The sequence below is a fragment of the Python bivittatus genome, unplaced genomic scaffold, assembly GCF_059951505.1.
Source record: "Python bivittatus isolate LINGU-HERP-01145 unplaced genomic scaffold, Pbiv_v1 ctg000850_np1212, whole genome shotgun sequence".
Taxonomy (NCBI): domain Eukaryota; kingdom Metazoa; phylum Chordata; class Lepidosauria; order Squamata; family Pythonidae; genus Python; species Python bivittatus.
In genome coordinates this window covers 63633370-63656497 of record NW_028277112.1, presented here as the reverse complement: position 1 = coordinate 63656497, position 23128 = coordinate 63633370, and the positions used below count along the sequence as shown (strand labels likewise).

The 23128-nt window shown below is 39.3% G+C and overlaps 2 protein-coding genes across 3 annotated transcripts in view; one reads left to right on the top strand and one right to left on the bottom strand.

The window, feature by feature from the left end:
- IDUA (alpha-L-iduronidase) overlaps nt 1-18817 on the top strand; it is a 53902-nt gene extending 35085 nt beyond the window's left edge. For both annotated transcript variants that reach the window (XM_015888707.3, XM_025169005.2), the window contains exons 8-14: nt 2608-2824; nt 3401-3610; nt 4236-4357; nt 9560-9685; nt 11521-11597; nt 12337-12437; nt 13238-18817. In XM_015888707.3, coding sequence (XP_015744193.1) covers nt 2608-2824; nt 3401-3610; nt 4236-4357; nt 9560-9685; nt 11521-11597; nt 12337-12437; nt 13238-13335 — 951 coding nt within the window. In that variant the 3' untranslated portion in view covers nt 13336-18817. The remainder of the gene's footprint in view (nt 1-2607; nt 2825-3400; nt 3611-4235; nt 4358-9559; nt 9686-11520; nt 11598-12336; nt 12438-13237) is intronic.
- On the bottom strand, nt 17153-22919 carry LOC103061114 (purpurin). Its single transcript, XM_025169006.2, has 5 exons — nt 22769-22919; nt 21381-21517; nt 19727-19839; nt 17998-18210; nt 17153-17257 (listed from the first exon to the last, which is right to left on the bottom strand). Exons 1-5 carry the CDS (start codon nt 22886-22888, stop codon nt 17247-17249), a joined length of 594 nt encoding a protein of 197 aa, XP_025024774.1. The 5' UTR covers nt 22889-22919; the 3' UTR covers nt 17153-17246.
- Nucleotides 22920-23128: the final 209 nt, after the last annotated feature.

The window sequence follows — 23128 nt, the reverse complement described above, 5'->3', positions numbered from 1 at the left end:
AAGTACTTTGAAAGCAATGCAAGGTTCCCAGAAGTCAGCCTGAATGGTAAAGAACATGTTTTCCCAGATTAAATTTATTTCTTTTTTGATTGGGTAACTTGCTTAGTAATTGTGGTGATGCTATAGATTAAATGTATCTTGAGCTTAAAAACCATTTGGCAAAATATTCTATGACATTTTGATGAGCAAGTTGGTTAAGAATGGGCTGGAAGGCATAAGAAGTGGATATATTGTTGGCTTAAAAATCATACTCAAAGAACACTTATTAACGTTTCCTCATCAAACTTCATAGTGGGGTGTCACAGGGTTCAGTCCTGGACCCTCTGTTCTTTAGTATTTTTATTAGTGATTTGAAAGAAGTGGAGGAAATGCTTATCAAATTTGCACATAACACAAAATTAAGTGGGATATTCTAAGAGTACAGAAATAACAATTTCATGATAGAGAAACGGGCTGAGAAAAACAGAATGAAATTGGGTAGATACGAGTGCAAAATTCTGCATGCAGGAAATAAATATAAACAAATGTGTATGTTAAGGATGCTATTGCCTAGCTTTGTAATAGCACTTGTGAAAAAGATCTTGGAATAGTAGTTAGGTCAGCAATGTGGTGTGACAACAAAAAAATCATATGCAATTTCAGGCTTCTGCAAGAAAAGTATATCTTCTAAATCCAAAGAAATAATAGTTTCATTTTATTGCATTAGTCTCATCTCATCTCAGATCCTATGCTGGGCACTGCACTTGAAGAAGCACTCAAGCTGGAACAGGTTCCCAGAACAATGCTGAGGATAATCAGGGAGCTAGAAACTAAATCATATAAAGAAAAATTGAAGGAATTAGGAATGCTTAGCTTTGAGAAGAAAAGATCTGGGAGTATGAGGTTATGCAGAAGAAAGTCATGACCTATTTTGTGTCATCCTAGAGTACAGGACTTGGAATAATAGATTTAAGTTACAGGAAGGTACATTCAGATTGAATGTTAGGGAAAAACTTTATAACAAAAAGCGTTGGCCAGTAGAACTCATCAGCCAGGGAGATGCTTCCAAACAGGCTATAGATTGCATGTTCTGGATACTTTAATTTGGATTCCTGCATTGTGCGAGGGATTAATATTCAATGTCTGAAAAGGCCTTTTCCAGTTCTATAAATCCTACAGATAGATAGATATTTGTGCACTGCATTCTAACTCACTGCTGGATTCTTGCAATATTCAGGTCTTCACATGACTCCTACCTGTCATTTTGCTGCTCTTACTAGTTCTTTTGTGTAGATAGCACAGTCTTTCCTGGGTGACACTTCTCAGAGCACACATAATCCTCTGAAGTCTTCAAAGAGGAGAGAAACGAAGATTAAAGAATGTGTTTTTATTTCATTCACACACCCACATGCAGTAAATTAAGAGGGCTAGAAATGGTCAGAATTGGCTCTCTTTCTTGTTCCTCATGCAGTATTATGTGAACACTTTTTGTGATTTTAAAAGCATTTCTACACAACTCCTTTCTGCAGAACTCAGTGTTCTTAAGAGCTAATCTGCTTTTTTCTGCATATTTTGGCATGAACATTAATCCTTCTACATCTGATTAGTTATGTTGTCGCAATCCTCCTCTTACGTTCCTAATTTTAGCTGGCTAGAGAATTAGGTCAATTTAAGCTATTGGAAAGGCTTGGTTAGTGGATCCTGATGCTAAGATGTTACAGCACCTCTCTTGTTTTCAAGTTATGCACAGTGATCCTGCAACTCGGTTTAATTTCTTCTATAAGCAGAGATAAATATCAGCGCGCAGTCATCTCTTCGGAATTAGAAATGAGGCAGAAGAAAGGAAAGCTGTAATCCCAATACTAAATATTTGTGTTCAGAGCTCTGTATACGGTATGCTTCTGTAGGAAGACTGCAAAGGAATCAGATGTGATATTTGACCCAGCATACAGCTGAAAATCTCAGTTTTTATTTTAATAGGCTGAAACAACTTTCTGATTTTATCATCCTTGCAGCGTTATACTTGAAAATACATCATAATGAATACCTGTTGAATTCCTAGTGGCCAAAAGTAGTAAATCATTTACTTATTTAATCAATTTATATACTATATCCTATATCAATAAATAACTTTGGCGTCTCAACACATTGCACGTTCCCATATTTCTCCCTATTGCAAACCAATGGGAACTAAGTTCTGCGAAGTACGCACTAAATAGTACTGATGCAGAATAAAGCATGCAAGTTAAGAGGAAATATTACAAATCCATTTTGATTTATATGGGTTTCAGAATTTGAGTTGCTTTATTGCAAAAGTACTGAATACAGAATACTCACAGCCATAGTTTATATACTGTATAATAATTTCATATGAGAAATGTAAATCACCCTTTCCCCAACCTAGTGCCTTTCAATCATTCCTAGCCTGGTTGTGGATGATGAGAATTGTTATCCAAACACATTTGGAAGGCAGCAGATTAGATATGATTGATTTAAAATAGTGATCTTGTCCTACAGTGGATTTGTTGTCAAAAATCTTGAAAAGTCTCCTGTGAAGCCCTATTATTTGTTTTGTTGGACTAACATAATACCTCGCGTATTTTCAAATGATGTTCCTTTACTATACAGGTAATTGCTCAGCATCAAAATCTTCTGATTGCTAAACCCAACAATACCATCAACTACACTTTGCTAAGCAATGACAATGCATTTCTGAGCTACCATCCATATTACTTCACCCAGAGGACCCTTACGGCACGCTTTCAGATGAATAACACAAAGCCCCCACACGTCCAGATGGTGAGGAAGCCGGTGCTGACAGTAATGGGCTTACTGGCTCTTCTAGGTACAAAAAACACTTATTCTGATAACTGCTAATCCCACTTAACTGTTCCAGGAAATGAAGTATCTTGTATTTGATAATGAAAGAAGAAGTATATCATGTTGGCCAGCTGATGTTAATTCAACTGAACTGGGAAATAAGTCAATCATAATGTCATGATTCCTTTAAACCTCATACCTGTTACCACCCCCAATGTACTGGGGAAAAACACAGTGGCAGAAGTTGTGGGGTAGTAAGTGATAGGAACCCACCCCCCCTTCCAACAGCAAATAGCTTAGAGATAGTTGAAAAGGAAGGGGATATGGCACAGTCTTGGGAAGAACAGCTTTTAACAAACAGAAGAGGAACCAATTCAGCAAGATCAGATGTCTTCAACTAAATATTTATCTGTTATTTCAAAACTTCAGCTCTTCTTATACTCACATGGAATTCGAATCTTTTGGATGAAATGTTCTATCATGGAGCTACAGTTCGTGTGGCCCACTTCTGGAACTGTGATAACATGCTTTAAATGCTTCTCTGTAAGTTTTCATTTCAAGTCCTTTTTTTTTGGTTCAAGGTTTTCTCCCTCTTGTGCAGGGGAAGAGCAAATTTCTGCCAACATTTCCAGTCACAAATCAGAAGACTGTAATGCTTTGGGAATACTAGCCAGCTTGCACAAACCTTCAGGACTACAATTGTCAGACAGTTGGCAAGCCTCAATACTGATCTATTCAAGCAACGATAACAAGACATCCTCAAACATCAGCACTGTGATTCTGAATGTAGCCAATTATCCTAAACACAGAGGTAAAATTTTGCTATGGCTTCTTGAAGGGTTGTCCATCAGAAACATGAGATTTACCTAATGCCCACCAGAAACATGAGATTTACTGTACATTGAAGTTAGGGGAAGTAGGTTTCATGCACTATTAAACAAATGCAAGAGATGTCCAGTCTGAGTTCTCACAGGGCAACGTACGGTTCCTAACAGCTACAGCATAACACACACATTGCCTCTTCTTAAAGTGATCACTAAATATTTATTTTTAAATTAGTATTTAAAGAAGAATCCATTCTGAGATTTGGCTGTTACATCGCCTTCATCAGAACAGTTTACTGAGGATCGTACATCAGTGAAGCTGATTTTCAATTTTGTTTTTCTTTTCCTTTCCCTGTCCCATTTCAAGATGCAAAACCTTTTCAACAGCCTACAGGATGAAACAATGCCAGCTTGGGTTTTTCAGAATCCTGATGACCTACTTCTCTGTTTCTTTCTAAATCTACTCTGTCCAAGATTTGAGGCCCAAAACTCATCTTTTCAATTCATTAAATAACAGGCTGTGAACCAGAACACTATGTTTGTAAATGACCATCTTTGATTTGAAGTTTCGCTAAAGCCATAAGCTATTACGTTTTCTTTGTCTTCCCAAAGAACTGGTGTATGTAACGTACTACATGGATAACAACCTAACCAACCCATATTTGAAATGGAAGAAAATGGGAATGCCGGACTTTCCCTCTCAGATGCAATTGGAGCAAATAAGAGATGCTGAGGTATTGTGCATTTGATGTGAAATCAAACCCAGTGCATGCTTATTCAAGAGCAAGTATTTCTGAATTTAGTGAGTTTCTTCCTAAGTACATTTTGTAGCCCCATATCTCTGTCACATGAACATTTACTTCAAAATAATCACCATTGCGTTATGTAAGTTTATGGTATAAACCTGAAAGTAAAGAGTGTTTCTTTTTTATTGATGTACAGACTGTTCTACAAACCTTTCTGCTTAAGTTAGCTTTCCCTAACTTCATCCTTCAGATGTGTTGGATTTCAACTCCCATAATTCTCAGCCATGGTTGGAGAAAGCTAACGGAAAATTTAAAAAGGAAGAAAAACAAGCAAGCAAACTTCGGCATTAAAACATCCAGATAAGAATAAACATAGTAAAGTTTCTCTACAGCTTTGAGGTGGTATGTTGCTGTTAAGTGAACAGATGATAGGATAAAATCCTAAGGATTTTAGCTCAGCCTTACAAGAAGGTCCCTCACATCTCCCCAACAAAAGAGTGAGGGGGTAAAAGGCATTTTCATTTCTTCTCTCCATTGGTTTTAAGTTTGACCTTCACAACAAAGCTCAGACTCGCATATTTTCTACAGACTCTTTTGAGCTGTCTTATACTGGTCCCTTATTTCAAATAGCTTGTCCTCCTCCTTTGCTGAAGGTAGGTACTGCTCTGCTGGATTAGACCCAGACTGAACCCATCCAGCATTCTCTTTTTAACAGCAGACCCTTGAACGTTTCTGAGAGCTCATAAGCAGAGCTTGACAGAGTGGCTGGACTGGGTATTCAGAGGCAGACTGCTCCAGTAAAAGGAGGTTCCATTGACTCCTGGTTGTTCAAAACAAACTACCTACCAGCCTTTATTAGGTTCTTTTCATGTTTTTGTAAGGTAGAAGAGGAACAAAACTTTCCCTCTGTCTGTTCTCTCCATAGTGTTCATAACAGTGTATGCCTCTGTCATGCTTTTTCAATGAATCCTAAACATTAGAGAGTACGCCCCACTGGACTGAGACAGATTTACTTCTAAATGTATTTAGGGTTGCACTTATTTGTTGAAAAAAAAATACTTCAAATTCTACCTTTCCTTGACAAGAACAATAAAACATCTGAACCTCCAGATCTCTTCATGTTCGTAGCTCTTTTGAACATTCTGCTTTTCATGGCAATAGAGCTCCCTTGAACCTCCATCTTCATTAACTTCACCTGGTATAATGGCAGTTTCTTTATTCTCTAGACGTGAATAGATATGTATATTCATTCCTTCTCCCCACGCAATTGAAGGAGTTCAAATTCTGAAGAGAGGTGGTGGCAGAGTCTCGCAAACAAGAATTGTCATCACTTTCTTCAAATTACATTTCCCAGGATGCTTTGTGGGGAGAGTCAAAATGGCATAAAGCTAATAAATGTCCATAACATTACTAGCACCACAGAATGATCCCTAAATGAGGGCACCCCCTTCCCCCAGTCGACTTACCTGTCCTCTGTGTCTCTTTTATCTTGTTCTGTAGAGATAAATAAAGGAGTTGTCCCAATTTGATTCATCCCTTTTATGCTAGGCAGATGCGTGCTCCTTGTGGGCCAGCTTTTCCATAGATCTGACTTTATGGAAGGGGGCATATAAATATTTATGGTAAGAGATATCTTAACAAACAAAGCCAGAAGGAATGCTTTCCTTTTGGTTTTATTTTTGATCTTTGCCCCAGGCTCTTCTGTTAGGACATGCTTGAGCACTAGGGAATCTGAGCTCCACCTTTTTCCCCTTGAAACTGCTCAGCAGTTAAATGCAGACTGGGCTGTTTTTAAAAACAAAAAAGGCATTGCAGACTATCTTAGCAAAACACACAGAGAATTGCTGGAGAGAATCGGAGATCAGAAGTGTTTGCTTCAGCTTCCCCCACCTATTGCGAACAGTATTCCCTCTTGGGAGTCATGTGCCAACTAGTGGATCAATCTGAAACAAACAAGGAATGGGATCTGAGCAAGAAATAGATGGGGTCTCCCATCTGTATTTCTCCATATTTCTCTTTATGTCTCCCACATCCTCTCCACTAACTATACACATAGGTGGCAGGAAGCAGGTCCAGTTGGCAATGCCCCCTCTCCACTTATCCTTTGAATGTGCCTTTTCCATCATAGTGCCTGCCCTCTGGGATGACCTTCCCACATCTGTGATACATGGCTGGTCCCATCCCTGCTAGCTTCTAGAAAGTTTCTAAAAACCTGATTTTTTCCTTGGCCACTAGGGCCAAGTTGATTGGAGTACCTGCCTGAAAAGATGTAATATAAATTTGGGTTCCTGGTGTATTGTGTACATGTTGCTAGTTGATTATATGCTACCCAGAGTCATAATTGTTCAAGTTGGGCAGCCATATACATTTCTTGAATATATAAATAAATGAAACTGGAGGGCATTACTTGTCTGTTACAGTCACACCTCACCTTTCTTCCAGGTGGTGTGCATGACTCTCCCTCTCCTTTTTCCTTACACCACAATCCTGAGAGGCAGGTTGGGCTGAAAGAGAGTGAATGGCACAGAGTCACCCAGGGACCTTCTATGGTTGAAGAGAGATCTGCAGTTCTTTCAATCAGCCGCACCTCATCCTGGGATTGCATCCCCTGAAGCACTTTTTAGGCCTGGTGAGCATATACAGTCGTGTGAAAAAGAAAGTACACCCTCTTTGAGTTCTATGGTTTTACATATCAGGACATAATAAAAATCATCTGGTCCTTAGAAGTTGTCAAAACTGAGGTAAATACAACCTCAGATGAACTACAACACGTGACATATTAGACCTTGTCGTCATTTATTTTACAAAAAGAAAGCCAAAATGGAGAAGCCATGTGTGAAAAACTAAGTACAGTGGTACCTCTACTTACGAACTTAATCCGTTCCATGACTCTGATCGCAAGTCGAGTTGCTCGCAAGTCGAGGTAAATTTTCCCATAAGGTTCAATGTAAATACGGTTAATTCGTTCCGCCCTCCGAATTTGGTCACACCTCGAAGCAAATTTTCCCATAAGGTTCAATGTAATTACCGTTAATCCGTCCTGGCGTCCGCGGACCACGCGTCAGGGGCGGAAAAGCGCCCGCGCATGGGGCGGCAAAACGCCCGCGCCCCATGCGGCAGGGTGGCAAAACGCCCGCACGCCGCGCGTTGGGCGGAAAAGCGCCCGCGCGCCGCAGGGCGGCAAAACGCCCGCGCGCCGCGCATCGGGGTGGCAAAATGCCCGCGCGCCGCGCATCGGGGCGGCAAAACGCCCGCGCACCGCACGTCAGGGGCGGAAAAATGGCCGCAGACCACGTGTCAGGACGGAAAAATGGCCGCGGACCATGTGTCAGGGTGGAAAAATGGCCGTACCTCGAGGTGGAGTTCGCACATCGAGGTAAATTTTTGGGGCCGGAGCTGGTTGTATCTCGAAAATTTCGTAAGTAGGGGCGTTCGTAAGTAGAGGTACCACTGTACACGTTATAATTTAATAGCTTGAATTGAATTGCTTCAGTACCTTTAGTAACAATAACTTGAAGCAATCGTTTTCTGTATGACTTTATCAGTCTCTCACATCGTTGTGGAAGAATTCTGGCCCACTCTTCTTTACAACATTGCTTCAGTTTGCAGGCATTTGTTTATGCACAGCTCTCTTGAGGTCCTGCCACAGCATTTCAGTCGGGTTGAGGTCTGGACTTTGACTGGGCCATTGCACCACCTTGATTCTTTTCTTTTTCAGCCATTCTGTTGTAGATTTGCTGGTGTGCGTGGGATCGTTGTCCTGTCGCATGACCCAATGTTGGCCAAGCTTTAGCTGTCGGACAGATGGCCTCACATTTGACTCTAGAATACTTTGGTATACAAAGGAGTTCATGGTTGACTCAATGACTGCAAGGTGCCCAGGTCCTGTGGCTGCAAAATAAGCCCAAATCATCACCTCTCCACCGCCGTGCTTGACAGTTAGTATGAGATGTTTGTGCTGATATGCTGTGTTTGGTTTTCGCCAAACGTGGCACTGTGCATTATGGCCAAACATCTCCACTTTGGTCTCGTCTGTCCAAAGGACAGTGTTCCAAAAGTCTTGTGATTTGTTCAAATGCAACTTCGCAAACCTAAGCCATGCTGCCATGTTCTTTTTAGAGAGAAAAGGCTTTCTCCTGGCAACCCTTCCAAACAAACCATACTTGTTCAGTCTTTTTCTAATTGTACTGTCATGAACTTTAACATTTCACATGCTAACTGAGGCCTGTAGAGTCTAACTCTTGGATTTTTTGCAATTTCTCTGAGCATTGCATGGTCTGACCTTGGGGTGAATTTGCTGGGACATCCACTCCTGGGAAAATTGGCAACTGTCTTGAATGTTTTCCACTTGTGAATAATCTTCCTCACTGTAGAATGGACTTTAAATTGCTTGGAAATGGCCTTATAACCCTTCCCAGATTGAAGGACAGCAACATTTGCTTCTCTAAGTTCATTGCTGATGTCTTTACTCTTTGGCATTGTGTAAACACACACCTCAATGCTCAAGACCAGCAAACTTCTAAAAACTTCGGCTTTTATAGAGGTAGTCACCCTTGCTGATAATCAAGAGCATTTGATTAGCAGCACCTGGCTGCCACTTAGCCTCTTCATACCTATGGAAGCAGTGTACTTAGTTTTTCACACATGGCTTTTCCATTTTGGCTTTCTTTTTGTAAAATAAATGATTACATGGTGTAATATGTCATGTGTTGTTGTTCATCTGAGGTTGTATTTACCTACTTTTGAGAACTGCTAAGGACCAGATGATTTTTATTAAGTCCTGATACGTAAAACCATAGAACTCAAAGGGGGTGTACTTTCTTTTTCACACGACTGTATTTTGCAACAAGCTAAGAAAAGAAGTAAAGACCTCTGCTCCAGATGGTCACAATAGACTCTCAGAGTTCAACTTATGAGGCCAGTTGATCTTCACAACAGCCATATTTTTCTATGAAGAGTTAAACATGAAATATCATATATAAAAATGCAGAAACCACCCAAATTATAATGAGGGGTCTGAGTACAAGAGTCAAAGAAGTGGCTTCTTTAGATTGTCCTTAGTGGTCTTCTACTGATAACATTCAACCTGCTTAACTATAGCACCGCAACTTGTATGGGCCACTGAGGTTCTAGATAATATTCTCCAGCATCTCTGCATTTTTTAAAATTATTTTTAAATCTACTTCATAGGACCCTCTAGTGAAAGGGCCATTTCCACTACCTGCAAAAGGCCATTTGATGCTGAAGCAAGAACTTCCAATTCCAGCTGTCTTCCTCCTTCATATTTGTGCAAAGCCCCTCTCTGCTCCTAGCCAGGTAGGTGCTCTGTCATGCCAGTTGCTTGCAAACACAGAAAGTTTTATAAGGTGCAAACCAAGTGACTTTGTTTGTTTCCGAGCCTGACTTCACTCTGGAGTTAGGAGAGGCTGAAAGATTCTTGACATTCTTTCAGTGACTCCCACAGTTCTTTTATTGTCCTTTATCAGCACTCTCTGATCCAAAGAAGGTTTTAACACTGCTGTGCACCAGATGCTGCTTATCTTCTTTTTTCACTGGCAAATATACCCTTTTACAGGACCTGTAAAAACTATCAAGGTTAGAAGGGAAAGAAACAGCTTTCCAGCCAAAGTGAAAGCATGGCCTATAAAGCAACTGTGAAGAACTTTTGTCCATCTGCATATTGAACTACAGGTCTCTGGTTTTCTCACCACTGGCAGTGCTTGCTGTATAACAGTATATGCAGGATTACAGGTTTCTGTCCTTGCTCTAAGACGTAAACGGTGCCCAGGATAGACTGGAGCATCTGTGTTTCCTAGGCCTAGAAGACAAGCAGGTCTTAGAAAATAAGGACATCAAGTTTGCACTAAAAGAGCTGAATTCCCCAAGATGCTTTTAATTTGAAAAGAAAAATCTGGTTCTTCCTCACTCTTATCAGATGGTTTGCTGGAGTTGGAGGAAAGGGAAATTGACATGGACATTACATCATGAGTTGTGTCCTTCCAAATGGATACAGATTCACTTTGTGTGTTCTGAGAATCTTGTGCTCTGGCTTCATGAGAGAAGAACAGCTTGCTCTGCATATTGCTCCAGATTTTCTCTGGCACAGTCCTATGTACACATGCTTGGGAGTTGGAATCAAATCAGAATCAACATATCTAGGGTTGCCCTTTTGAAGTAGCAAATTCACCAAAGCAGATTTTATTACGTTAGACCGTTTGGCTAATCTTCATTCATCTTCTCCTGCTTTCATAATCTCTGGTGCCTAAGCAAGGTCTACCAACTAGTAGATCCTGATAAGAAGCAAAGAGAGCAGATTTTTTAAAATTAATTTTTATTTTATTTTATTTTATTTTATTTTATTTTATTGCTTCTGTGTTAGATGTGAACAATGTGTAAGGCTGTGTTGGGTTTTTCTTACAGGTTGAGCTTTTGCCATGTTCCAAGCACTTAGAAAAGTTCAAGAATTTGACAAAAAGTGTTCTAAGATCTTTTCCTTAATGGAAATTATGTGCAGCAAAGAGTCCCTGATAGTAAAAGGCATTCTTCTAGAGTACACACTGTCTTACCCAACTAAAGATTAGCTCACTACCCAGCTTTGAGATTGGGAAACTGCAACCATGATTCACAATCACAAGACACCACATATTTGTGCTCATCTTGATTCTGCTTGTAGTATGCCTAATTTGCAGGAGGTAGAAGGGGTTACAAAGGGATGTGGGTAGCAACTGCAAGAGCAATCCTCACTATAGGCATTTTTCAAGTTGCTGCATTATTTGTCAACTCCTCAAACTTCTTAAAAGGTGTTGGAGAAAGTTGCTAAGGAGAAAGCTTGTAGTCTCCAGGTACGCGAGATGATACTCCAAGTCTGGGCTTCTTTATTGCACATGAATCTGTGAACGCAATAATTCTAACATTCCATTTAATCAACTCAAAATGCTACTTTGAAAGAAAGTATTCGAGCAAAGTTCAAAGCCTGTATTTTTCTGGTTAGTCGGCCATCCCTCAAGGCTTTGTTAGTTGGGTGGACTGATGTGTTATCGACTCCCCCAAACCTAAAATGAATCAATTCACACATTACATCACCCAAACTGAATCTTAGCTCAAGCTTTCCGTGCATGCAGCATTCAATCCAAGTGATTCTGTCTTGTCAGGTGAATGGGGTTCGCTTCATTGGTCTCATGAAGGGGCAAGTTCTGATAACATGGGATGACAGCTGTGTGAATTCAAAGTAGGTAATTTTCAAGAAATCCATCATTGTTTTCCATGTTATTCATTTTTGAGATTAAAACTTCACTAATTTAATAGCTATTTTTAATTTTACATGCTGTAATAGTTCTCTGTTGGAAAGCAACTAACTGGAATATTTCTTCCCCATCATACCTCTACCCTCCAGTATAGTTATATAAGACTACAGAAACCTGGGACTGATGAATACTTTCCATCTCACCTTGACTTGCATCTGTAGCACTAAACAATTTGAATCATATAATATAGGAAGTGCCTTATGCTACTTGGGACATTTGCAGGAAAGAGTTGAAATCTGTGCCTCCATCATATTTTCACCAATAATCCTTTTATTAGAAGCAAGGCCTCCTTCACAAGTGAAAGAGAAAAAGGGTGAGAGCAGAATCTCTCGTAAGAAAACTACTAGAGAAATGGCCTTGAGAAAGTTTAATCTGCTCCCATTTTCCAACAAAATTGATCAGTAGCTTTAATGCCCAACATATATTTATTAACTTCAAAGGCAGCTCTTTGTCCAGTGCATAAGACTGAATCGTTTTTGGAGGGAATGTGGTACTACGCAGAGTCCTATTCATGCAATGACATGCTTGGCCATTGGACTTCATATTGCTTTAAAAAGGGTTTGAGAAAATACGTTCAAATCCTCTAGACTTTTCCTGGAAACTCCTTTATCTTGCAGAAGAATAAAAGTAACACTGTGACCCTTGTGATATATTTTCACACAGATGTTTGAAAAAATTTGAAGTGATGTTTTCAGCGGATGGGGAAAAGTATCAGCAAATCAGTGTCAAGGACAGCATATTTACAATGTTAATCTACAGCCCAGGTAAAACCCACTTTCTGCATTTTTAAAGATATAGCCAGTGCAACTTCAGTTTAAAACCCTTAAGCATGCCCTCAGGTTTTTGTTGGAAACTCTAATTATTATTAAAACTATTTACATTATTTATTATTAACACTATATTTCTTATTAGAACTATAGCCATTATTATAACCTTACTAGTTTTGGAAGGAAAGCTTTAACTTTAAGCCTTTAAAAGGACTAAGATCTTTTTCTAAATCAGGAAAATAGGGGGAAATAGTTTCTTTTCAAAAAGTGTCTTTAAGTTCTTCCCTAAAATTCTATTGCTGGATTATTGGTGTAAGCATTCCTCGGGTTCTTATTTAGTGAAACATATAATGACACCTTCATTTCCAAAGAACACACATAATGTTTTGAAGCCTCCATAGGCAGTTTGTAGAATGGAACATTTTTAAAGGGGGAAATTGAAGCAAGATACTGGACACATACAAAGAGCATACCTTCTTTTAAGTGCTTTATGCTAAATCTAAATTGATTTTTGAATTGAAGGGAGGATTTAATAAACATTCCGTTTTCCTCATATTTTAATGCAAAAAAATGATTTAAAAAAATGAATGGATTGACATACTGATTTCAGGAATTGTCAACACAAGTTAAGACTTGCAATTTCAGTTATAATTGAATATTTTTAATGTGGATTGAAATTAAATGGTCAATCACAGTTGTATTTCTAGAAATATTTCAGCCTGCTAAGCCAATTTAGGAATAACTCATAAGGGAATTAAAAATTCACAATTCCTATATTTGTTGGGCTTTCTTTACAGGAACAACGGTCATGGGCTATTACAAAGTGCGTGCTGTGGATTATTGGGACAGGCCAGGTCTGTTTTCTATCCCTGTGTTCTATAGAGAACCATCTTAGAAAGAAGCAAAAATGCCCACCAGAAGTTATGTACTTAAAACTGCAAGTTTCAGGGAGCTTTTTATTACAGGCCTAACCCTTAAAAGGATGGTTCTCATGTCCTTGACAACATTCTTCTCCCTTCTTTGGTTCAGTTTTCTGTTCTTCCTACACCAACAATATGGAGAGATTCTTCTCTCCCAGAACATCTTTAAGCACTCTTTTGGAATCACACCCAAGAAATGATGAGAACAAAGTAGAGTATTGCTGAACTCCATTTTCTTGCCTAGATTGCTATAGTTGGCAACAAGCCAGTCCAATTATTACCTGGAGTGAAATAATGATAATTTCAAGCAGTAGAATCTGGGTTGCATGAAAACAAGGTGGATTTGTTAATCTTTCCTTAAAGCTATGTATGTAAGTGTGCACCATTTAAATTTCCAGCCATAATATCATATTCATAGAAAACCAACCTCAGAATGAGCACTCATCCCCACAACTCCGGTGCAGCTCAAAGAAGGTCCCATTCTAGAAGCACTGAGCTTCTTCCTGAGCCTCGGAATAAGGAAGCTTCACCCGCCTCAGTCCACTTCATTCTTTTCTTCAAACTTTGTGTCATCCAAATACATCACACGCTCCCTTTTTTGTGGTATCAGGAAGGAGGGCCTCCCCCATTCTTAAGTCCATCAAAGTTTCTCAGCACACCTCGACCTTTGCAGAGAGTGGAAGGCAGCAGAAATGATGAATAGCCCAGCTGAATACTTGTGTAAGGAGAAACTTCCCTGTGAAGCTTGCATTAAACAAGGGCAATTTTAGCACAGGGATTGTATTTTCAATAAATATTTATTTGCACGACAAAGAGTTTACTTAGAGGTGGGTGAGGGAACATATTCAGATTTTCCTGTCAGAATATTTAGGAATGCCTTACTAGAAAATGTGTGTCATTCTAATACACTAGTCTTAAAAGACAAACTCTCTTCTCAGTATGCTGTAACTGTTTCTTATCTTTTCTCTAATGAGCTAGAGTGCCAGGAGGGTCCACAGGATATGGTCAAAAAAGTCAAGATGGTGGCCACAACAGTGTGATCAAAGCTCCACCTGTTTTGTATGTGCATTGCAGAGCTTTGATCACACTGTAATGGCCACCATCTTGACTTTGTTGACCACACTCTGTGGACCTCCCTGGCACAGTAATGGCAACATTTTGGCTTTTTGACCACATCTTGTGGGATGTCCCTGCATTGTGTTCAGCACTGTTAGCTTTATAGTAGAGGGATCCTCAGTGAACAGAACAGAGGGTTAAAACAATGAGTAGCTCTTTGTGTTGCAACATAAGCAAGTAGAATGGTGAGAAGTTTGAGTCAGAGAATGTTCAACTCAAATTTCATCTCAGCTACAAGCTTACTAGGTTTTTTTTAGATGACCCACTTCTAAGTGTTTGTAAAGATTGCCAATTGAAGAGAGAAAAAATGAGCAAAATGACTTATCTTCTGGGTGGGAAACAAAGGATAGAGACCAGAACTGAGGGCGTCAGAGCCCGATAATTTTTTTTTTTCAGTTATCTTTGAAAAGGTTAAGAGGAATCACAGCGATGGTACAAAACTTTTTCCACCAGTCCGAACATATAAGGTCTGAATTATCAGAAATAACTTTTGCCTTCATTGGCGAAAAGGTCTTTTATTTTGATTGTAGGAATTCAAATGTTCAGCTTTGATGCTAAATGTAAATTTTACATAAATAAAGATTTTCTATAAAAATAAAGTTGCACATACATTTATATGAGAGCGATTGGTGATCCACGTAGCCTGGAAACGTTTTAGTCAAGCGAACGTTACATCATCTAATTCCATTTCAAGCATGCTTACTATACACATAGTTCCAACCTGTTCCTACAGTGACAAGTATACAATTCTTGTTTGGCATTTTACATCTGCATCATCGTGAAATGGTCAAGAAAGCGTTACCGTGAAGTGAAAGTTTCTGTACAACCACTAATTGTTCACAGGAGTGCAGTCCTTTCCATGGCTTCTCAGGCAGCCTCAGAATGAGTTCCATAGGTGAATATGAAATCAGTACTGGTTTGCATATCTGAAATGGTCATCACCGGTCACGTAAGCGCCCCCCTAAAAACCCTTCACATCCTCATATATGAGTACAAGCCCAGTATTTTTCAGTGGACAGCAGTTCATATGTTTAGGTGAGAGTCATTAAGTAATGCGTGTGAATTAACAACTCCATGAGTGTGCAACTGGCTGGCATTATGAAAGCCTACCCCAGTGAACTAGACATGTGAGTCTTTCCCTTCTCGAATATGGTGGAATTGGTGTGTTTCTCATCCTGCCCACCCATGCTATGCTAGCTATCCATAGAAAAGCTTGTGATTATTATGACTATTATAATATTATGTAAAGGTCTCTCCTAAAGCCAAGGTTGCAAATCTAAGTAGAAAGGAAGAAAAAGGAAAGGATCACAAGGTTTATTCATTGAAATGAATTCTTATCTTTATTCATTCAAATGCTTATTCTTGCATATTTATAAATTAAATTGCAGCATTATAAGGACAATTGTGACCATTTTTTCCATAACTTCCAAGATACTACCAATAGGAATTGAAGAAATTGTTCCAAGGAAGGGAAGGAGGAGCTGCCTAACCTAAATGATACTTGTACTCTGGCGTCATCCATAAACTACATCCTGCATCTGTAGGAGGTGAAATGGTTAATTTTGGAACAACTGAGGGATTTGGAAATGATTATAAGGAAGGTATGCTTTTGTTTTAAGGATCTTTAAGCACAGGCTGATTAATGGATGCAATGCCCTTTTGACCAACATCAAAAAAAACCCCTAGCTCAAGCTTAGAAAATAAATGTAGTTGAGTATAATTTTCTGATAGACTAGACCAGTGTTTCTGAACCTTGGCTGCTTTAAGTTGTGTGGACTTCTACTCCTGGAATTCCCCAGCAGTTCTGGCAGTTGAAGACCACACAGCTTAAAGCCGCCAAGGTTGAGAAACACTGGTCTGGTATATGATTGCCAGCTCTGAATCCTACTAAGAAATTTGGGATGAGCCAGGAGACCAGACAGTTTGCTAAACTATTAGACAAGGGCAATAAGGGGTAAAGCTGAAGCAAGGGCAATAAGGGGTAAAGCTGAAGCCAGGGTTGAAGAACCACCCAGAGCTCAGGAAAACCTCATCTGTTGAATAAAAAATGCAAACAGAATAGAAAGCCACATTGTTCTCTTGGTAGGCAGATACAATGCATGGCCTGCAGGATCTTCACTGAGAAATTTCAATTCTATAATTCTCCACATGGGACAGTCACACACAGGTCTAGCAGATGCTGGCAACAGTTTATTAGAGATTGTCCACTTTGGATAGAATCACACAAAGAATAGTGGAGGCCCCATAAGAAGTCTCTCTTTGTAACATCAAGGTCAGTTTATTCTGTGAACTACAATTTTTAAATGGTTTGTCCCCCCCATACATACTCTTGTGTATCACTGATGCTTCAATATATAAAGTAATCAGTCAAGAGATGAAATGAACACAGGGCAGGGAGAACTTGGCATAGGATTTTGAGAAAGTTTGCATGAAGAAAATTACATCCATGAGGCCTGTATCTCTTGCTGAAGGATTCAGCACCATAACAGAAATGAACACTGCCCAAGAAAGATTAATTAAAATTAAAAGGTTATTTTAAAATACCTATTTTTTTCTTTTTTAAACCAATGCATCAGTTTGGTTCTTAAGAGTTCATTCAAGAAATGATATGCTGCACCCTTGTGCCAAATTTGTTAAAAAATCCAAATACTGGAAGCCAGCACTTAAATGTGCTTTGAAAAAAAAAACTGATTCAAAGAATTTGTGAGGTACATGTTTGAGATGTAGAAATGAGGCCTTTGCTCCACCTCTGGACTGGAGGAATTTTGGTTTAACAAGCTCCTGTGGAGACAAACAAACACCCTTTAATGCCCATAATGTTGTAACAAAAAGTTGCTCAGAACATTTATTTACTCATTTCTATACTGGCAATTCCACAAGGAATTTCTCTAACTAAAGGAAAATCAATCAATACTAGAGCTGGGGTTCAGTCCATAAAATTAACTGGCAATAGTACAGCTTTAATCATGAGGCAGATTTAATTTAAGGGATTCATTACTAAAAAAAAATGACTGCAATCTCTAGCTTGAGACAGCTTTTAAAAAGCTTAAGGAAATTCATAATCATGGTTGAACCAACTGCAGAAGGCTCTTGTATACGTAGTCTTCCCAGAAGCATTTTTGGCATCCGTTGTTGGATACCTTGGCTGGATTAATTCATTGCACTATGGTGTAGTTTGTTTAACCATCATTTATTAAACTACAGTTTGTTGGATCCTACTATAGTTTACAAAATGCTTCAGCTGGGTTCACACAACATGCTAAGCCAAGCCAATTAAACAACATTATGGTTTAGTGCAATGTATGAACCAGATGGACTGATCCTGCACTGGGAATTCTCATGATTTGAGTCTGAGGCCAGAGCCAGAACTGCCTAGACTGAAACAGCTTTCCCACATTCTTCCTTTCCATAGACAATACCAAGTCTACTTTCTGGTTAGTCAGTGAGTGACTCATGACCCACAGAAGTCAAATTCATGATTTGTCCAAAGGTGCCTGGAGCAACGTGGCCTTTCCACATACCTGACTGTAGTACAGCCTGGAACTGGCCAGACATGCAGATTTCTTCCTGCTTCTGGCGCACAATTTGCTGAATGGCAGGGGGAAGACCCCGAGGGTTGCGGGAGAAAACAAGGGCATAGCCATCATCACAGGACCCATCCTCCTTCAGTGTGCGGCAGGCATAGGTGATGGCATAATTATCATAATCTGTGTCGATCACCCAGTAATTGTCACCTGGAATATCAAATCTAGTGTAGGTAATGAGTTCTGATACCACTGATGGTGTCATTATTAATTAATGTGCACAATGTCTTTCCTGCATGTTGTTCATACACAAAAAATAGTCCAGAACTTTGAAAAAAAAACCCTGAGAATGTAGAACATAGACCTTAAAGTTGTATTCACAGGACAAGAAGAACAGCTGAACATCCAGACTTGTCATTATAGACATTGTCAATATCTTAATGTCTCCAAGTTATGGCTCATCTTCCTTAACAAAGATGGAAGGCAACAAAAAGGAGGGAGGATAAAAAAGCAGAATGACAGGATTTTTTCTTGCCAGCAGGTATAACAGTGTAGGTTTTCCCACCACTACTGTTTTTCAAGTAATGATGCCCACCGTTTGAAATACCCTCTAAAGGAGATCTTCCTGGCCCCATCACCAAGTTCCATTCTTAGTGGATTGTGTGACTTTGTTTAGAATTTAAATTGAATTCATTTTAGAATGCTCTGCTAGTATTACTGGGAGGGGCTGGAGGGTTTTTAGAATTAGGATAAATGTTTTCATTCCTACTGAAGCCATCTTGAATATTTTTTAATAAAACAGTGAGTCATACAATCAACAATAAATAGATACATATTTATGTTTTATATTTTATGTTATTTATGTATATTATACATACATATATGCATACATAGGACTTCACTTCTAAGATAATGTCAGAAAGGCTGCAAACACTCAACAGAATATAATTTTGGATTTTAACCACTATTTCAGAAGTATAAAACATTCTGAATTTCTAGGATAACATAGATGCATGACACATAATTCTTCTCAACATTCTCGGCCATAATCTTACAGGAGAAGCAAAAATGGTTGGAAACAGACAGAGTAGAGGTGCCTAATATTATGCACAGTATGGTGGAAGTAGGTAGAAGTTTCTCTCTCTCATAATAAGAATCTGGAGTCACCTAATGAAACTAGCGAGAGATTCCCATTTTCTTCTATACAGCACCTAATTAAACTATGGAATTCTCTACCAGAAGATGAAATAATGGCCATTAAAGGTAAGATATATAAATGGCAGATAATGCAATCAGTGGACCATATATTTATTCCATTATCAGAATTGAGAAACAGTGGGATAGATTATAGAAAGAAGAGAGTCATGATGTAACTTTGGGGAAAGAGGTAAATTTATAATTGTACTTATAACTGCTGTAAAGAAGATCAGAAGCCACTTCTTTGTAGCTTTTTTCCTTTCTATTTTTCTTTTTCTTCTTTCTTGCCCTTTTAGCTTTCTGATTGGTTTCTTTCTTTTTCCTTTTTCTTCCTTCCTTTATATTAGTTTGCCTTCGTTTTTACATTCGTTCTTAAACCTTCTAATCCAATTATAAGAAAAAAGAGACAGAAAGAATACCAGTTGAAGAATTGATGTTGTGCTCATGCCCTGCTTAAAAACTGACCTCCACTTGACAAATACTCCATTTGACAAATAAATTACTCCACAGTAATTTAAAAATGACTGACCTCCACTTGACAAATAGCTTGCCAAACCTTGGTAATTCATGAACATCTTGGCTGGTGTGGTGGGGTCCGGCACCGAGTATTGAGCAGCCATATCGGCACAAATCAGCCAGAATCTGAAACACATGTTAAAATGAATTTTAAAATTTTAGTGTGCAGCTAACATTCTGCTCTTTTGCCTGGAGTATAGTCTGCTTACATCCTGTTCTGGTTTCAAGACAGTATTGTTTATTAACAGCACAGCTCCAAGCTCAGCCAAGCCATGCCAAGGGCCATCAGCTGGTCTCGCATCTGCCCTGCATTACTTCCTGGTTTTTGTTCATGGGCAACAAAATACAGCCTAGGGTCTGCATTTGCACAACCATGCAACATTTGGTAGCTTTTAAACTCGGGTTTTTTGTGGCTTGGTACGATGCATAACTCCAAGTCATTCTGTGACTTTCCAGATTGCTATACGGTGTAAATTCAGGAATCACGCTCAAGTGAAAATCCCTGCTTCCCACACTTATGGCTTTTATTCACATGCATTTCAGTCCTCAGTGCTTACAGAACAGGCTTGGGGGAGACATTCAGCTCTTCTCCCTCTCCCTCCCTTATAAACTCACTCGGTCAAGCCTTGGCCTCAGCTTCTGACCCATGCACGCACTGCTACGTGATATTCAAAGACATCCCTTGCAAGGATTTAAACCCTTCCATGCTCAGATCCTGCAAATAGTTACTGCATTCGTGAAGACAACAGCAGAACAACATTCCAGCTACCCTACTATATCAGTTGCAATTGAGCAGACAAAAGACATGTATCTCCTGCTGGATAATACCATTTGCCTACAAAGAGGCTATCAAATATTCAAAGGCTTCCAGTTCTAACACAACTTTACTGCCATTTCAAAGTTGCAAAACAAGGTCTGAAAATATAGTACTTTTAAACAAAAAAACTAAGAAGGAAGAAAGCTTCTTGTCCATGTTGGCTTTTCCATCTTCCAGATGTTTGACTGAAGAGGATAACTTAGAACTTCAACATAATGACATAATTGCTCTGGTTGTTTTTGGCACCTTAATACTCAGTTTAAAAGAAAAAAAAAAAAGCCTGGCCTCCATTAATCAAGAGTCTTCTGCCTGATTAATATGAGTATGTCCATAGCTGAATTTTGTTCCATTTATTAGTGACAGCGGACAACTGAATGGACACTACTAACCTCTGATGGACCATATAAACATGCATCATAATTTTCAGCCAAGGTAGGCAACTCAGTGCCCTCCATATCCTTTGGTTTACAATTCCCAACATTCTTGATGGTTAACCCTGCTGTTTAAGACTTCCATAGCCAAATCACCTGGAAGACCCCATCTTCCCCATTTGTAATCTTCACAATGCCTGAATTCACATATCATGCGCTCTAGCGTGGGTTGTTTGGCTTGGCTTTATCATGCTGGGGGAAACCAGTCGTTGTGGTTTGTGAGTCATGGGCTACATTTGTGCAAACTCAGCAAGTTCTGTTTTATTCAATGAACCACAGCTAAACAAGACAGGGCTCTCACTTAGTGACTTCCCCATCAGTAGTTACCGCACATCTTGATCACAAGAATACTGTATAAAATGAACAAGTGACTAATGATACATAGAAACACTAGCCACCCATAGGTAGCTGCAACATACCCAAAAAGCTTCATTCTGCCTTTGGAAGATGCAGTCATGGTCCCATCCTCCTCGACGGTGTATTCAGCTGAGATATTATCCTGTAGAAACAAACCTTCTGGGTCTTTCTTGGCCAGGGCATACCATTTACCTGCATACTAAAGTGCAAAAAATATTTAAGGTTACAAGGCCAGGGAATATATCTTCAGGATGACGATTAGCCAAAACACGACTTGAAGCTAAAGTATTAACTGGATCTGAAGGGGAGATGGAGCTGAACTTGTATATTGATTGCCTGTATATCCTTAATTTAAACATAAATCTTAAACTATTGCCTGTTTTGGGTACAGTGAAGCCTAGTACCATCTCCTGGAATCCTTCCAAATAATTAATAAAACCTTGATGAAAGCTACTGAAACAGCGGAATCAAATAATAATCCATTGCTTACAGTAGGAAAGTTGTAGTCATCACTGTTGTTTCTGAGGGTAAAACTAGGTAGCTATTTGCAAGATGGTACATTAAGAACATCTTTGATGTAACAGATCACTTAATAATGGAGCCAAACTCTCGGAGGAAGACAGTTCTTGTTCTTCCTCACTGGAAGCCATCTAGCAGAGTCTGAATTGGGAAATTTGTGGCCTTACAGATTTATTGAATTATGTCTCCCATCATCCCTCACTATTGGCCATATGGGTTGGGGCTGCCAAGAGTTATAATTCAGCAAGAACTGGACAGTCAGAGGTTCCCCAACCAGTCATTTATCTATGTGGGACACTCTAGCTCTGCCCCAGTGTTGGGGATTCAGTGGTCCAAGGCCCCACTCCATCTCTATGGTTCTATCCCTGCCCAGATGAGCCTCAGAGATGGCAAGCACTTCTTTGGGCTAGGAAACTAAACTAAGTCAGGCATACTTAGACCTTAAATGGGAACCACCAAGAAGTATGAGGACTGTAAAGTAGTTTGGGAAGTTAGAAAAAACAAGCAGTCAGGAGAAAGCAATGGGATGCTACTCATATTATTGTGAAGAAAACAACATGGATCTGTCTATGAAGTCAGCAAGATTAGAGCTGGACTTGAAGGAGATTTTAGGGTTTTTTATCTGCCTTGGTGATCACCCTCCTTCCTAAGTTAGCTACAGCAGGGACATGAAACAGATACAGCAGAATGTTCCCCCCACCCCATATGTAACACATGTATGTCCTTAGCCAAAATTATAAAACAAAGAGGAATAAGGTTGATTTGCAAGTAGGTTCCCAGGAGCACAGTAAGTTAAGATTTAAAACAGAGAAAAGTGACCCTCTGGTATGACTGACACATTTCAGAAACCAATTATGGTTCATGCACACTAATGACTTGCATTCAACCCACATGCTCTTTACCCTTGATATTAGAAAGTATTCAGAGTTACCCGTTTGGGGTCAAAGTTGTCCTTCACGGAGAAAGAGTCCACCATACATGAAGGTTGCCCCATGCAATCACTAATCATGAAGATCAGGGTCATCAGGAATGCATAGTGACTGTAATTCATTCTGTAAAGCAACACAATTCAGCCCAGATTAAAAATCTGAAACACTGCCATATTCACCATAAGGTATTGTTTTTATTTACTTGGTTACTGGCGTTGATCTTCTAGTTCTTAACTAAAAAATTCTTGGCTTGCTTTGAGTTCTCAGTCAGGGCATACATTCCTAAATGTAGCCTTTGCAAGATACTGTCACAAAGCAGATAAACTGGGGAAATGAAGAGCTTTAGATCAAATCACAGAACA

Coding starts and splice junctions, on each gene's coding strand:
- LOC103061114 (XM_025169006.2), bottom strand. CDS start 22,888: ATGAATTACAGTCACTATGCATTCCTGATGACCCTGATCTTCATGATT. Junction 21,518..22,768: donor ACAACTTTGACCCCAAACGG/GTAACTCTGAAT, acceptor TTTGCACTTTAG/TATGCAGGTAAATGGTATGC. Junction 19,840..21,380: donor GGCAGAATGAAGCTTTTTGG/GTATGTTGCAGC, acceptor CATGTGTTTCAG/ATTCTGGCTGATTTGTGCCG.